The 16,543-nt window shown below is 43.5% G+C and overlaps 1 protein-coding gene across 3 annotated transcripts in view; it reads left to right on the top strand.

Moving 5' to 3' along the window:
- The window catches only part of ATP6V1C1 (ATPase H+ transporting V1 subunit C1), a 106,245-nt gene that overhangs the window by 51,666 nt on the left and 38,036 nt on the right, over nucleotides 1-16,543 (top strand). For all 3 annotated transcript variants that reach the window (XM_075920259.2, XM_075920258.2, XM_006122399.5), the window contains exons 2-3: nucleotides 5,801-5,983; nucleotides 11,557-11,624. In XM_075920259.2, coding sequence (XP_075776374.1) covers nucleotides 5,852-5,983; nucleotides 11,557-11,624 — 200 coding nt within the window. In that variant the 5' untranslated portion in view covers nucleotides 5,801-5,851. The remainder of the gene's footprint in view (nucleotides 1-5,800; nucleotides 5,984-11,556; nucleotides 11,625-16,543) is intronic.

Here is a 16,543-nt window from a genome sequence, read left to right as displayed (position 1 = left end):
GTGTAAAGTAATGCACATCGGGGAAAAATAACCCCAACTATAGGTACAGTATGATGGGGGCTAATTTGGCTATGACAAATCAGGAAAGAGATCTTGGAGTTATCGTGGACAGTTCTCTGAAAACTTCCACACAGTGTGCAGCGGCGGTCAAAAAGGCAAATAGGATGCTAGGAATTATTAAGAAAGGGGTAGAAAATAAGACACGGAATATCTTACTGCCCCTGTATAAAACTATGGTACGCCCACAGCTTGAATACTGTGTACAGATGTGGTCTCCTCACCTCAAAGATATTTTGGCCTTGAAAAGGGTTCAGAAAAGGGCAACTAAAATGATTAGGGGTTTGGAACGGGTCCCATATGAAGAGTGGTTAAAGCGACTGGGACTTTTCAGTTTAGAAAAGAGGAGACTGAGGGGGGATATAATAGAGGTATATAAAATCATGAGTGGTGTGTAGAGGGCGGATAAAGAAAAGTTATTTATTCTATTATGGGAACTAAGAACTAGAGGACACCAAATGAAATTAATGGGTAGCCGGTTTAAAACTAATAAAAGAAAGTTCTTCACACAGCATGTAGTCAACCTGTGGAACTCTTTGCCAGAGGAGGCTGTGAAGGCTAGGACCAGAGTTTAAAGAGAAGCTAGATAATTTCATGGAGGTTAGGTCCATAAAAGGCTATTAGCCAGGGGATAGAATTGGTGTCCCTGGCCTCTGTTTGTCAGAGGCTGGAGAAGGATGGCAGGAGACAAATCGCTTGATCATTGTCTTCAGTCCACCCTCTCTGGGACACTTGGTTCTGGCCACTGTTGGCAGACAGGCTACTGGGCTAGATGGACCTTTGGTCTGACCCACTACGGCCGTTCTTATGTTCTTATGTATGTTCTTATAATAGATTATTGTGTCTATTTTCCTGGGCTGTCTAGAATCTGTTTGCTTTTTTTCCTTTCTCTCACTACCTTCATATCATGCGTTATCTACACTGTTCTCTCTGCCTTTTTCTCTGTATTTGCTGTCTCCATCGCATCTCTCACCAATTTTTTTTCCTATTGTGCATTTCTCTTCTAATTTATTTGGAAATCTTGCCAGATCCTAAATAATAGCTATGTTAATTTACCTCCCCCCCCCCTTCCCCTTCCTCCATCCCCCTTCTGTTCTGAAATTTGATTTGTCCTTTTCATATGTGTTCATTTTTTTAATTGTATCCTTTGGTATATATGGTTGTGACAATTTTTTTTCCACTATTTGATCTGAGGAAGTGGGTCTGGCCCACGAAAGCTCATCACCTATTAAACCATCTTGTTAGTCTTTAAAGTGTTACACAGTCCTGTTTTTTGTTACTAGTCAAAGGCTGATAGAACTGTGTGAGGTAATAACCAGGAAGGAAGCCAATGTCATCCTGAAACTGATGAAAAATAGAAGGGTGCTGGAATTCCTACCCTGTTTGAGGGCTTCCGTTTCTTATAAACCTCTGGCTAAATTTGAAGATGTGCTGTTTTCATTCTGGCTACTGAAAAAGAAAAGGAACACTTGATTTATGATCCCTGACTAATATAAAAACACTTGGCTGCTAATGAAGATGTGCATGGCTCTCCACTGCTTTCCCATTCCCTCCACTTTTAGTCTTCTTTGAGGATGGTAATGGAGTATTTCTCTGCTACTGTGCTCTCCCATTGGTGTAATAGTGTCTTCAATTAAAGAGCACCTGCACTTCTGTGCATGAAGACAAATCCTCAGTCTTCTTTCCAGTGAATGGCTCCATGATTTCTCAAGCAGTAAAAGTAGAATGAAACTGATCCGATTTTTTTCACTTTCATTGTTGCTCACAATTTTCTTAATTATCACTTTTCACATTACTTCAACTCGGGTCTGCTTTGAGCAGTAGCAGAGGCACTGGAGCTCTGTGCAAATTTCAGATCACAGCACTGTACTGGTTTACATTTTTTGATTGGAAGAATATCTTTTATATCAAAAACTATTTTTCAAAAAAAGGCAGATATTGATGGGCCTTGCCTGGAAAAGCTTCCTTCTTACCATAGAGCAAGATGGCAATTTAATTTTTCAAGACTGGAGTTGTGACATTTAAAATGCAACTTACTACCATCTGCAAAAAAATAAAATAATTATTTTAGGATCCCAATTTGAGCAACTGATATGGCCACATCCCTTTTCTCGTGCTAGTATGAAAGTATTGTTACGGCTAGTCTGCACTAGAAAGCTAGATTGATTCAATTATGTCTCTTGGAATGTGGAAAATTCGCAACTTTGAGATATGTAGGTAAGCCAACCTAAGACCTGGTGTAGACTAGTGTTAGGTTGATTGAATTCTTCCATTAGCTTTCTATCTACTTCCTCTGAAGGAGGTAGCTTTATGACAGTGATGGAAGAACGCCTTTCATTGATGTATTAAAAAACTATAGTGAAGCATAACAGTGACACAGCTGCAGATGTGCCACTATAGTGTTTTATTTTAAATCAAAACCAATCTTGGTTATCAGAATGAGGAATTGAATACAACAGTGTAACCTTCTTTATTTTTTATTTTACCAGCTGAATTAGAAATCTATTATAAGTCCCTCTCTTCAGTAGTTTATAGTTTAATTGCCATAGACTAAATGTTAGTGTTAAAATAGCACAGACTGCCTTTGAAAGCTATTTGTAAAAATCCTTAAGACTTGAAATTTTGAAGCCAGTCTAAATTCAGTTTTTTTCAGAAAAAAGTGGTAAACATTTAAAATAGTTTGATTGGTGAATGTTGTGTTCTTTCACAACAAAGAATTTGAGACCATGTCACTATGAAGATGTAACTGTTCATTTCACTAATCATATCTGAGACATCTTTTGGAAATATTTTATAACACATGCACGAGGAGACTTTCAGCTTTCAGTGGAAACATATAATGTTCCACTTGTTGTGAATGAGTCAGATTTGGTTTTGCTGGGATATTTGCTTGCACTGTTTTCTCAAGAGCTACTTCCTTGTTCTGCAGTGATGCCTTCTTGTTTAGTTTCTTCAGTTTCCTGCAAAGTCTGTTTTAAAAATGGTGTTTGACTAGAATTTGAAAGTACTAAAACTTCAAGTGTAGCAAATGAAAATAACACAAGTGACTTTAGCATTTCAGATGTCTGGGAATGTGTGTCTTTAAACTGAAGTCTTTTCCTGGGGGATATGGTTAAGAGGCGGGAGAACAATGGTGTTTTGTCCTGTGCAGTGGCAGACCAAAAGCTGAATGGGAGTTTCCAATCAGGAGATATTGCGAGCAAATGTTGGCTGTAAATGGTTTGAGTGCTATACAGTAAATTGAAGCCACCCTAACACTGTTTTCAGATAAAAAACACAAATGATGTAAAAGGTGGTTGGAATAAAGAACCCCCAATGCATCAAACAATTTGTTTCTATAAACACACTTACAAAGCAGAGTGAGGACAGTGGAGGAGGAATCTAATGTTGCATCAGAAAAGGGGCCACTGGATTTTTGTCATATATTAAGGCAGGTGTGGGCAATAATTTTTGAGGGGGCGCACTCCAAGAATTTTGAAAGTGGTCAAGGGCTGCACTCTTCCATGATATTAATAGAGGAGATTGGGTGCAGAAGGGAGCTTGGGGTAAGGGAGGGAAGCAATTGTGACCTGTGGCACTGGGGTACCGGGGGTTGGATTGTGACCTAGAGCAGGAGGGGACTATGTTCTGGGGCAAGGGATTGGGGTGCCGGATCTGGGTGCAGGAAGGGGACAGTGTTCTGGGGCAGGGGATTGGGGTGCCGGATCTGGGTGCAGGAAGGGGACAAAGGATGTGGGTATGTGGAGTAAGGGAGCAGGAATGAGGGGCAGATGGTTGGGGAAAGGAGGGACTGGGGTGCCAGAGGAAGCCTGTGGCCAGGAGACTTGCCAGCCAGCAGCCAGTTCTTGAATTAGCCTCCCTGCCCGTCCCGTCCCCCCGCACAGGCTACAGCTGTACTTTGTGAATAACTATGAGCCCCTTATGCTTTGTGGCTGCCTGTTATTGAAACAGACAGCTCCATTGGCCAGTTTCCCATTGAGCAGCTCTTAAAGCTTCCCGCAGGGATAGCAAGCACCCATCCATCAACTAATCAAGTAGTCATTGGAAAGTCCATCAGCTACTCAATTAGCTGATTATCCGCAATTTAACATCTCTAGCCCAAACCCCTCTATCCTGGCTCACCCCAGAGCCTGCTGCCTTCTCCCACACCCCAACACCCTGATCCCTTCATTTCACAAAACCACTCAGAGCCGCCTCCTCACACTCTGAACCTCTTGGCCCCAGCTCAGAGCCCACTCCTGGACCCCAAACTTTTCATCCCTGGCCCCACTCCAGAGCCCATACTCCCTTCCATTCCCCAAGCCACTGCCCCAGATTGGTGAAAATGAGTGTGAGAGAGGAAGTGGGGATGGAGTGAGCGGTCTCAGAGAAGGGGCAGGGGATGGGGCAAGTGTGTTTGGTTTTGGGCAGTTAGCAAGTTGGCAACACTAAATATAGCTAGCATATTTTCATGTAGATTCTTAGGCTTTATGTAATACAAAATTACCCCCCTTTTCCCTGCATTATACACTCATGGACAAAAAATCATTGCAATTATGTGCCACATTCTGCTACTGCATTAAATAGCTTCCTTTATAAGGTGGATCTCTACAACAAACTGAAGTTCCTTTATAAGCAGGATCATGATGGTAAAAGGGCATATTTCAGGAGTTTATAAAGGAAGAAAATAAATTGGCAGTTGTAATTTAATAAAATCTGTGTGGGCAGACAGCAGAGTTTAGTAATATATGTCTCATCCTGTTTATCTCCTAATTGGAAGGGACTTGCATTAATTTGGAAGTCATATAATCAAGGGGAAATATGTGGGTTTTTATGTACAGTAAAGCTTTGCTAACCCACACACTGATTGTTATAGATATGGCCCCTTTCTCAGCAAAGATTACAAGTGGTTAATAAGGGCTCATTAAACTTCACTACTTTTCCAAAATATTCTATAGGGAAAAAATAGGAATTAACAGAACCAAACCATAATTATCAAATAAACAAAGTACACTTAGTGATGTGCCAATTAAAGTCCAGTAAAACTCAGTAGGGTTGGTCTGTTTTTTATGTCTAGAACAGTGCCTAAGTACTTCCTCTTTGATCTTTTTTGAAACGTTTACTTGTCTTCTCACTGTAATTTTCTTTCAGTTCTTGAATTGTTGTAATGAACAACAGTCTATTATGTGTGCAGTTTTGTAAAGTACAATGATAAATGAGATCAGAGATGTAGTAAGAAATTCCCTACTTAAGTTAGCCACTTGGAAAATCTGCTTAAGTTCAGAGCAGTGAACGGTTTAAAATTACTTCATTGTCAAGCAATAGCTCTTCAAGTGTGTTTTCGGCGGGGGGAGGCGGGAGAAGTGGTCAGGCAAAAATCACCTTACTGAGCACATTTGCTCTCCTTATATATTCAGATGTATTATTACTTGCTGTTCAGGCTTTTTAAAAAAAATCCTTATTTATATTGATGCATGGCTTTGGGAGTTTGAGCTGAATTATTGTCAGTTGTGTACCTTCAGTTAACTTGTAAACTACGTCATATTGGGGATTCAGTGTATTTGAAATAATCCATTTTACGTTGCAATTTCTAGGGTAAGTTTGCAAGTAGTTGAAGAGTTAAAATAAACATAACGTTACCTTTTTTGTAGCAATTTCTTTGCAGTGTGTTGAACTGTACTCTGAGAACATAGGAGATTGTTTTAAGGTTACTACTTCAAGGGACAGTAATCTGTGGCTAAGCATAGATTCTTTTTCCCCCCAGTGTCTCGCATCTATCTTCAGAAATATCAAGTGTCAAGATAAAGTGACAAAAATGACAGAGTTCTGGCTTATTTCTGCTCCTGGGGAGAAAACATGTCAACAGACATGGGAAAAACTACATACTGCAACTACAAAAAATAATAATCTCTCCACCAATTCAAAGTTCAATATCCCTGACTTAAAGGTACGTACAATACTCAGTCACAGTTCATATTTTCTTTATCTAATTCAGGTTTCTTCTTCTACAAAAACTTAGTGATCTTAATATTTCTAATTAGTTCTTGGGGATTTAAACAGTAGAACTTTAATGAAGGAAATCACAGATTAGTAGGAGTTTATGTAAAATTGAACTCCAGAGATAAATTCATTTAGAGAAAAATACCTGAAATTCAGCTTTTCTCTTTCACATATCCTGAGTTCTGGATTCTACTCTGTAAGACTTGAAGATGCTATAATTCCATTCCCTCCGTTCTTCTAGATCTGGCAGCTGCTTCTGGAAACCATGACACAGTAGTTAAATGGAGGAGAAGTTGTAACTATATTTGATCAATTGCGATTTGTAATATGAGCTGTCTGGTGTTAAGGTTTTCTGTGGTTCACTTCTGAATTGTCTGCTACTCCTTTTTTCACCTGAGATGCCATGTAATGGGCTTGATTAAAATCAGATTCTTTCAGACAGAGCCTATCCAGACACAGCACTTCCTCCTTTAGTGCAGATGGTGCTGCTTCTTTGCCAAAGTATTTCATAGAAAAATTACTTCTGTTAGCATTCTTCACCCTCCCCGAAATCTGCACACAATAATTTAAAATTTGACATTTTTGTCAAAATAACTGAAGCTGGTGTGATATTCTTTTTTTATTTTAGTAATCTGATTTGAAATATCTGTCAGCAGACATTTCTAACAATACAGACAAAGATTCAGGATTTTTTTTTGACAAACTGATTCCTTGCCAGGTATATTAGTAAAGAACATTGAGTAATTCATTCACTTTACAATACATAAATGTATTTATCACGTTCCTCAGAATCAGAGCAAAGGCTTGGGGCAGTTGGGGTAATAGAGGAGCTGAGGAAATGGGGAGTAATTACTGGGATGGGGTCTGGGAGTGAATCTGGAGGTGTGAATAGAAGAAGTATGGAGCAGAATTTTTGAGGGGTAGGGAGGGATTATTAGGGAGTTGGGGAGTTTCCCCCATGTAGACGTTATTTGGCTCCTAGCCTCTCCCATTCAGTCAGTGACATCCACCCCTGCCCCATGTGTTCCTGCCAGCCCCACCAATTAACCTCCTGGCTCAGCACTGTCACCATACTAGCTCCTGAGCCTGTGCCCTAGTCTGTGATCTCTCCCCCCAGCAGCCCTGCTTACTTCACTCTCTCCATCATGTGCCTGGTTACCTAGCCCCATTGTGAGAAATGCAGCTTCTCTGCTGGGTGACTTCCCTCTCTTGTGGTGCCACAGCAGCCCATGGTGGGCAAAATGAGTAATTGCAGTGCCTCGTCAGTAGAATCTATTTATTCTGCATGGTGGAGGGGAAGCTGTGGAAGGGACATAGCTTCTGCATATGCACAAGGTTTCAGAATTGCTCCTGGACTTAAAAAAATAGTAGAAGCTGGTGGATACTACTGCAAGAAGAAGGAAATCTGAAAACCAGTTTCTCTTGACTTTGGATTCACTTCTTCCTATTGGTACCAGTGCATTAAATAAGAGAAGGCACATCCTGGTGTCAGAAACAATAAGAACTTATAAGTCGAAAACAATTTCTGAAAGTAGAAAAATCTACCAGAGGAAAAAGAGGAGAAGAAAAGGGAGTAAAATGTGCTTGTCACTCAAATGATTCCTAAATAGGAGGCCAGATCTTTTATCCTTACCACCTGCTATCTGTCACTGTCCTTGGGAGTGACCCAGAGGGCATAATTCTCCGGTTCATTTTTAGCTGGTGGTGGGCTTCTTAGGAGGTGTCGCCAGCTAATATAATTTCAAGCGCCTCTTCAAGTGCTCTGTATTATGCTAGTTGAAGTTTAAGCTCCAGGATTTTCAGAGTACAAAGTAGATAAAAAACATCCTTCCTCTCCTTTCCACCTTCTTTCCAGTTGGTTCAAGCACAAGCTTAATGCATCTGTGGACCTGGTATCGAATCTAATAATGGTCTATCTGCAGTGGTGAGACCACTACTTAACTAGGACAGTTCCCTGTGGGTTTTATTTTTGTACCCCTCATTAAGGATCTAAGCAGATATTTCCTCCCTTTTTCTTTTATCTCTGACCTTTCTGAACAACTCTTTCCCCAATCTGGGAGGCCAAGATTGTTTTTGCTGTACTTTTGTGTAACACTTGTGATTCAAGCCTTTAGCTTCTAATTCTGGTATACGCCATATGGCTAAAAGGTTTGTTCTTCCAGCTTAAACTTTGTGTGGGCAAAGAGACTGTATTCAAGTGCAGAGGGAGCTTAGGTCAAGGTTTGGACGACATGAAAATATGAGATGATCTTGACATTAGTCCCTGTTGAGGCTTAAATCTTATTAATGATTCACTTTAAGATTTTTGGCTAGATATGAACCTGTAAGTAGGTCACTACCAGAGATTAGAATGTAAAGCATCCTCTTTCCCTTCCTTGCCCTCAAAACAAGAAGAGGGTACAGAGATTGTACTCAAAACTACAACCTGAGGCACATTTTTAATGTACATTTGAGTACATAGAACAGAGAGCTGTTAGATTTGGAGCCTTCAACATCTTAAGTTAAAAATTGAATCTACATCAAGATTTCTAACATACCTTTATTTAAGTGTAACATAATCACTGCATTTAAACATGGTTTTTAAAGGTTGTCCACATAGTGCTCATTGTCTATAAAACATTTGCTTCTTATGTGAATAACGTGCCAACACACATCAAGAGAACTCAGGAAAAAAATCTCATTTTACAGGTTAACTGCCCCCCACCCCCGAAAAAGAAAAATCCTTCCATTTTTATCGATATATTTGAGGAAGCCTAACCATATGTGAGATTCCAAAGGCTTCCTGTGACTTAAACATCAATTTACTTGCACCCAAAATATTTGATATTATCCACTCTTGTAACTTACTAAGCAATATTTGAATCCAACATAGTGAGGTTTTAGTCTCCCAAAAATAAATTTGCAAAAGTGGCTGCAAATACCTTATATATAAAGGAAAAGATGACAAATGCTTTTGGAGGGTGGGAGAAGAAAGACCAAATGCTTAAAAAAAAAAACTACATTACTATACTCTGGACACTTATTTGAATAACAAGACTATCCAGAGTTGTTTGTTGCTATTAGTTATTATAATTAACATTGGAAGGGCTGTTAAATCTCATGCTTTATAGCTTAAACCTATCTGTAAATGTTATATAAGAGTGAGACCTTATCTGTGGGTGGCAAATTATCCCACATCTGCATAATGCAGTGTTGTTATTGCTGCCATTGTAGCATCTGATACTAGCCACCTTCGGAGATGGGATCCTGAACTAGGTGACTATCAGGTCTGATTGAGACTTGAGTTCTGTATGCAAAAACTGCCAAAAGATTTCAGCAAATCATGCGGAATAAATAACAATTGATTTTTTTTCAATATCCATGGATAGTATCAAGGGATCTTGAATGGGCAGAATACAGAAAGTTCTGTTGTACCAGGCTACCTTAAGTCAAGTCTAAGGGTATGTCTACACTACAAAGTTAATTCAAGCTAACGGACGTTAGTTCGAATTAACTTTGATAGGCGCTACACTAGCGCTCCGCTAGTTCGAACTTAATTCAAACTAGCGGAGCGCTTAGTTCGAATTAGGTAAACCTCATTCCACGAGGACTAAGCCTAGTTCGAACTGACTAGTTCGAATTAAGGGGTGTGTAGCCCCTTAATTCGAACTAGTGGGAGGCTAGCCCTCCCCAGCTTTCCCTGGTGGCCACTCTGGCCAACACCAGGGAAACTCTATTGCCACCCTCCCGGCCCCGGACCCCTTAAAGGGGCACGGGCTGGCTATGGTGCCCGTGCCAGGTGCAAGCCTGTCAGCACCCAGCCAGCAGACCCTGCACCTGCACGGCTCGAGCCAGCCACCTGATGCCCCCCAGCCCTCCCCCTCTTCCCGAGACCAGGCTGGCGGCTCCCGGGAGCTTGCCCAGGACCGCAAGAGGCGGGCACCCGCCTGGTCCAGTGTAGACATCGTGGACCTCGTCCACGACCTCCGCACTAGGCACAGGAAAGCGGCCGTCTAGGGCAGGAGAGCTGCCAGCCTGGCCACCCAGGAGCAGGTTTGCATGAAAATCAAGGTGGTCCACTGAGACCCCCGACCCTGAGCTTAGAATGGCCGTACTGGGTCAGACCAAAGGTCCATCTAGCCCAGTAGCCTGTCTGCTGACAGCGGCCAACCCTAGGGACCCTGGAGGGGATGGACCAAAGACAGTGACCAAGCCATTTGTCTCGTGTCATCCATCTCCAGCCTTCCACAAACTTCGGGCAGGGACACCACTCCTACCCCCTGGCTAATACCACTCCATGGACCCAACCTCCATGACTTGATCTAACTTCTCTTTAAACTCTGTTCTACTTCTAGCCTTCACAGCCTCCTGCAGCAAGGAGTTCCACAGGTTGACTCTTTGCTTTGTGAAGAACAACTTTCTGTTACTAGTTTGAAACCTGCTACCCATTCATTTCATTTGGTGTCCCCTAGTCCTTCTATTATGGGAACTAATGAAGAACTTTTCTGTATGCACCCTCTCCACCTCACTCATGCTTTTGTAGACCTCTATCCTATCCCCCCTCCATCTCTTCTTTTCTAAGCTGAAAAGTCCCAGTCTCTTTAGCCTCTCTTCATATGGGACCTGTTCCAAACCCCTCATCATTGTAGTTGCCCTCCCCTCTCCCACCTCCTTTTCCCAGTCTCCCCCAGTTTTGTTCAATAAAGAGATATTCTATTTTTGAACACAATTGTCCTTTATTTTGTACATCAGGAAGGGGGGCTAGGGAGGGGTAAGTGGAAGGAGGTGAGGGAGGAATGGGGTACGAGCCCCCAATGGGAGGACTGGGCTGGCTCTGTGGGCTTCTGGGGGTGGAACCTCTCCTGCAGCCCCCCCAATTGCCCCCTCTCCCCAGATGGCAGCCTGCGGCAAGTGTAGCCGGTCTGATGGCCGAGTGCTGTGATGTGCCCAGTGTGGGTACTCCGGGCAATCCAAGCCAGGACTGCTTTGCAAGCGGGGCACCCCTGAGAACTGTCTGTCCGGGGTGGGGGTCGGGTCCCTTTAAGCACAGCCCTCGGCTAGCCTGAGACAGCAGCTCCACGCTCTTAAGTCCTCATCTGATGCCCTGCCAGCACTGCTTCCGGCCATCCTTAACCCCGGTTCAGGGTCCACTCTGTGTGGACATGCTAGTTCGAATTAGCAAAACGCTAATTCGAACTAGTTTTTTAGTCTGGATGCCTTAGTTCGAATTAGCTTAGTTTGAATTAACTAATTCAAACTAAGTTAGTTCGAATTAGTGCTGTAGTGTAGACATACCCTCAGATAGTATAGTTTCAGGAAGCAATTAATGTCCAAAGTTTCACATGTATGAATAACTCTTATTAAAGTCAGTAGTAATCGTTAAATTTAAACATTTTGTACTGCTTTGAATCATTTTGAACATTTTGTACTGCTTTGAAGATTTTTCTTGTTTAGCAATTAAGTGCTTGTTCTCGAAGACTTAACCTGAATCTAAAATCCATTAATACATTTTAATTCTTTTTTTTTTTTTGTCTCTTTTAGGTTGGCACACTGGATATTTTAGTTGGTTTGTCAGATGAGCTGGCTAAGTTGGATGCGTTTGTGGAGGGGTAATATCACTATATTTATATATTGCTGTTCAGGTTTCATAATGACTCCATAGTCAACCTTTCAGCAGATTGATCTGAGCTTTGTTTACTAGTACCCAGGCTTTCTGTATAAAGAGAGCTAAACGTGCTTTAGATGACCTTGATTAATAAATAATGGTTCTTTGTGGTAGTGCTGCATGCTGCCAAATTTAGGAGAAATGTGTTCAGATCTTGACTTAAGACTCACAGGCAGTGATAGTGAATGTGATGGGCTTTCCTGGGTGCAACCTGGAACTGGAATGCTGCTGAGCACTCTGGTTTACCCACCTCCACTCCCTCTCACTCTGCAATTCTGTGACAAGCTGCAGACCTCTCTAAATACTGCACTCACACAGACATCCAGAGTCAGGGACGCACCCAGCTGAATTAAATGAATGCTTCTCCCAGCCACTCATGAATTAACAATAGAGAGACTCCAGCCAGTTTCCCCAGTTCCCCAATCTAGGAACCCAGGGCTATACCATTAGTCCAGAAGCCTGACTAATGTTGGTTCATTACCTAGTCAGCCACTCCCTCAATGTGGAGATGAGCCACATCTATTCTGATTTCATTTGCACTGAGGTCACAGTCCCATCTCTGTATCCTTTTCTTTCTCTCTCTTTTTCTCATCTGAGGAAGTGAGCTGTAGTTCACAAAAGCTTAAGCTAATACCCTAATAATTTTGTTAGTCTTTAAAGTGCCACCAGACTCATTGTTGTTTTACCCTGATAGTACTAGCAGGTTACAGATATTCAATATACAGGCTGAGACATAGCTTGGTTCAAATCTTGTTGAATTTATAGAACTTAGATTGCGTACTTATTTTAGTTTTCTTTGGTAGCCATCTTTACCCTTTATTCCTACGAGTTATAATCGCTTAAAAGCTATCTTTCTGTAGTCAATAATAAACATGTTTCGTATTTTACCTATAACAGTGTATTGTACGTCAAATGCTGGGAAAACCTCTTATTTGGAATACAAAAGCTAGTGCATATGAATTCCAGCTCAGCAGTTTCTCTCTTCAGTCTGTTTTTGAAATTTTTCTTTCTGAGAATGGCAACTTGCAAGTCTCTGAAACTGTGAGCTTAGGCAGGTTAAAATGCTCCTTCACTGGCTTTTGGATGTAGCCATTCTTAATGTGTGATGTGTCAATTTAGTCTTCAGTATAAAAGAGTCCGGTTTATCCGATGTACAGAGAGGGGTATTGTTGGCACATGATTGCATATGTTACATTAGTAGATGTACACGTGAATGAGCCTGTGATGGTGTCATTAGGGTAGATGTGTGGACAGAGTTGGCAACAGGGTTTGTTGCAGGATGGGTTCCTGGATTAGTGTGTCTGTTGTGAAGTTGGTGGTGCCTCAGGTTGGGGGCACTGACTGTAAGTGAGGACTGGCTAGCTTCTGAAGGTCTGTGAGAGCGAGGCATAGTCATCTATGATAGGTTTGTAGATTTAGACTAATTAAACACTTGGAGAGATTCTCGTATTACAATAAGTCATTTCCCATTCAAGTATTCTCACCACTGTTGGAGATGAGCTACATCCATTCTGATTTCATTAACACTGATGTCACAGTCCCATCTCTGTGTCCTTTTTCTCTCTTTAGCATCTGAGGAAGTGAATTGTAGCTCACAAAAGCTTATGCTTTAATACCCTAAAAAATGTATTAGTCTTTGAAGTGCCACCGGATTCCCTGTTGTTTTTGCTAAAACAGGCCAACACGACTGCCTGTTGCAAACAATACATAGGCTGGAATTCTCCAGCATAGAACCACCTCCACAGTGCAAAGCCTTGGTCCACCAGGAATGAGTGAGGCCAAATTATGATGTCAGTACCGCTCTTTTATTGTTTCTTCTAGCTTGCTGGCAGGATCCTTTGCTATGATCTGGGGCAAGCAGTCTCCATTGTAGGCATGTTATTTTTGAGAAGTCTCTGGCTCTTTCAAAAGAGAGTGTCTAGACTACAACCACTTCTTTCAAAAAAGCGAGCCGCTTTTTCGAAAGAGAGCACCCAGGCAGTCTGGATGCTCTCTTTCGAAAAAGCCCTGTTAACATTCAAGAATGGGTTTTTTCGAAAGAGCACTTTCAAAAAAGGTGTTCTTCCTCGTAAAATGAGGTTTACCATGGTTGAAAAAAGCGCCGCGTTCTTTTGATTTAATTTCGAAAGAACGTGGCGGCAGTCTAGATGCAGGGGAAGTTTTTTCGAAAAACTGCCACTTTTTTCGAAAAAACTCTTTAGTCTAGACACACTCTCAATTGTATATAGTTCCCAGATAGTCCCTGGGAGTGCGGATTCCCTTTAATGGGCTATCAGTGTGTTTGGTTGCTCCATTGTTGTCCCTGAAAGGCTGGTTATGGACTGGTTCCCAACCTCACAACGTATTTCAGTAACGCACGCATAGCAAAACTTCATAATTTCTCAGCAGGGGTGGAGGGTCCAGATGCATGGGGGTTGGGTGGACACAGGGATCAGCTTCCTGTATAGTGACCCCCTCCCCCTGTGGCTGAGGCATGATGGGGCCAGGAAATGGTGGAGAAGGGGTCACTGTATGAAGAGCTGCTTCCTCCCAGTTAACTCAACCCCCATGAATCTATACCCTTCCCACATTACTCCTGCTGAGCATCGCCCCTTATACCAGGGATGGGTAAAAGTCTAGGGTTTTGATCCGGCCAGCGAGGCAGTTCCAGTCCTGCCCCCTAGCACAGGGGTTGGTAAGCTACGGCACGGGTGCCACTTATGGCATGCAAGCCGATTTTCAGCAGCACGGGGAGGGAGCTCAGCCCCACTCCTCCTCCCCTGCACAGCCACTGGAGAGTGCTTCCTCCTCCCTGCAGCAGGTGAGGCAGCACTGGGGCTAAGGCTCCTCAGTGGTGCCTCAGCCAGGACTAGAGATGCCGCTGCCACAGCCATGCAGTCTGGGGCTGGCCCCGGAGGCTGGAGGTGCTGCTGCCGTGGCCACAGGATCCAGGACTGTGTAGCCATGGCAGCAGCAACCTCCGGAACTAGCCCCAGACCACAGTGGCAGTGGAGCCTCTGGGGCATCCCTGGACTGTGTCAACAAAGGTAGGTGGGCCACTGGAGCCAGGCCCAGACCACTGGGGTCCCAGCAGCGGGGTCTCCTTCTGGGGCAGCTGGGACAGTGTGGCTGTGGCCGTTGCTGCAAGGAGAGCATGAATCCAGGTAAGGTCCTCTCTCATGCCCTACCCCTCCACTCTAATCCCCTCACTTCCCTCCCCCCGCAAGACCTGGCACCCCCAGCTTGCTCCAACACCCTCCCTTGCTCCTGCACCCTTTCTGCTGGCCAGACATACCCTTCCCCCCCTTCTCCTTCATTCACGTTACTCCTGCATCCTCTCTCCTGGCTACACACTGCACCCTCCCTTGCTCCTGCTCCCTCCACCTGGCCAGACACCCTACTCCCAGCCTCTTCTGCACCTTACCTCCCTGCTAGATCCTGCACCCCATCGCTGTCCTACTTGCTGGCAGTCCTGTCTCTGTCGCTGTACCCCTAATTTTTGTCCCTACCCCAGAGCCTACGGAAGTTCATAAAAATCCACTAACTCCGGAACCCCAGAAAAGTAAATCTGGTCTATGGGAATCCCTGAACCTCAGTCCCTCCTGTCCCTTCCCCTCACCCCATGAATCTGGGGCACCAGAGGAGTGAGTTGCCTGAGTTGGGGCCACATCAGTGAGCATTGAGGGTTTTTAGAGTTATTTTGCTTCCCAGTTGTGAGGTCCCCAACTGATTTTTTTTCTTCTTTGGGGCAGTGACTCCCAACCCAAAAAAGGTTCCCCGTCCTTGCCATAAATAAAAAACATTGAAACTTTTTGTATTGGACATAATATTTTACTTTATTTAAAATTCAGTTTGATAAACTAACATGAAAAAGTTAAATTGTAATCTGTTTCATAATTTACATTAAACTGTTCTCGCTAGCTGCATCTGGTTCAGAAAATAGGGTCACCGTACCCAACTTGCCCTTGCCTCCCCTCTCCCCTCCTTCTCCCAGCACACACATCTGTGAATATGTTAAATCTCAGTACGCCACTTCTGAAAGGTTTCCGACTCCTGTACTAAAAGGTAAGATTTGCATGTTTATTTATTTATTAATGAAGCTGCTGTAAGTAGGACTATTATTGACTTTAAAAAGTATCACTGGCATTCAGACCTATACATGGAGGCAAATAAGTCAAATCTCGGCATTCCACCTCTGAAAGGTTGCTGACCCCTGCCCTAGCACATTGCCTGGGAGCTGGAGATGCACAGGCCCTTTCAACTGCTTCTATTTAAAGGGCTCGCGCTTGCTGGGTGGCTACATTGCCTGGCAGCCAGCCAGTAGACACAAGCCCTTTTAATAGAAGCAATTGAAAAGTCTCGCAGCTCTCAGTCCCACTGGCCCGTTGCCTGGGAGCTGCCACGGAGGCGCGAGCCCTTCTGTCTGTTTCTATTCAAAGGGCTTGTACTTGCTGAGTGGCTGCCAGGCAGCGAGGCCAGGAACTGTGAGCCATGTTATGTGAATTCTAAGCCTCCACCCCAGACAACTCTGGGAGGAGGCTAGCCCCCAGCACCCTCCCCTCTGCTCCGGGTCCCTTCCATTGGCCAGAAGTCAGGGGGCAGTGACCCCAGGCCAAGCAAAGCTCCTGGCAGGGTAGTTCTCAATCTCACCCCTTCCGCCTGAGGCCCTGCCTCTTCTGGGTCGGCCCCTGGCCACTTACGAAATATGTGAAGTGGCTCTCCTTCCAGAATTATTGGCCACCCCTACCTTACACCGAGACTCCCCATCAAGTCCCTCTCATGGGCGAACAGGTGATTGCTAACAGGGAGTTTTGAGAGGGAGTTCTCCAGGTGAAGGAGAAGCAGATACAGGACTCTTGAGGGAAGTGTGTTTTGTTATTGGGG

This window comes from Pelodiscus sinensis, chromosome 2 (genome assembly GCF_052426305.1).
Source record: "Pelodiscus sinensis isolate ZL-2025 chromosome 2, ASM5242630v1, whole genome shotgun sequence".
Lineage (NCBI taxonomy): Eukaryota > Metazoa > Chordata > Testudines > Trionychidae > Pelodiscus > Pelodiscus sinensis.
This window is presented reverse-complemented; position numbering and strand designations above follow the sequence as displayed.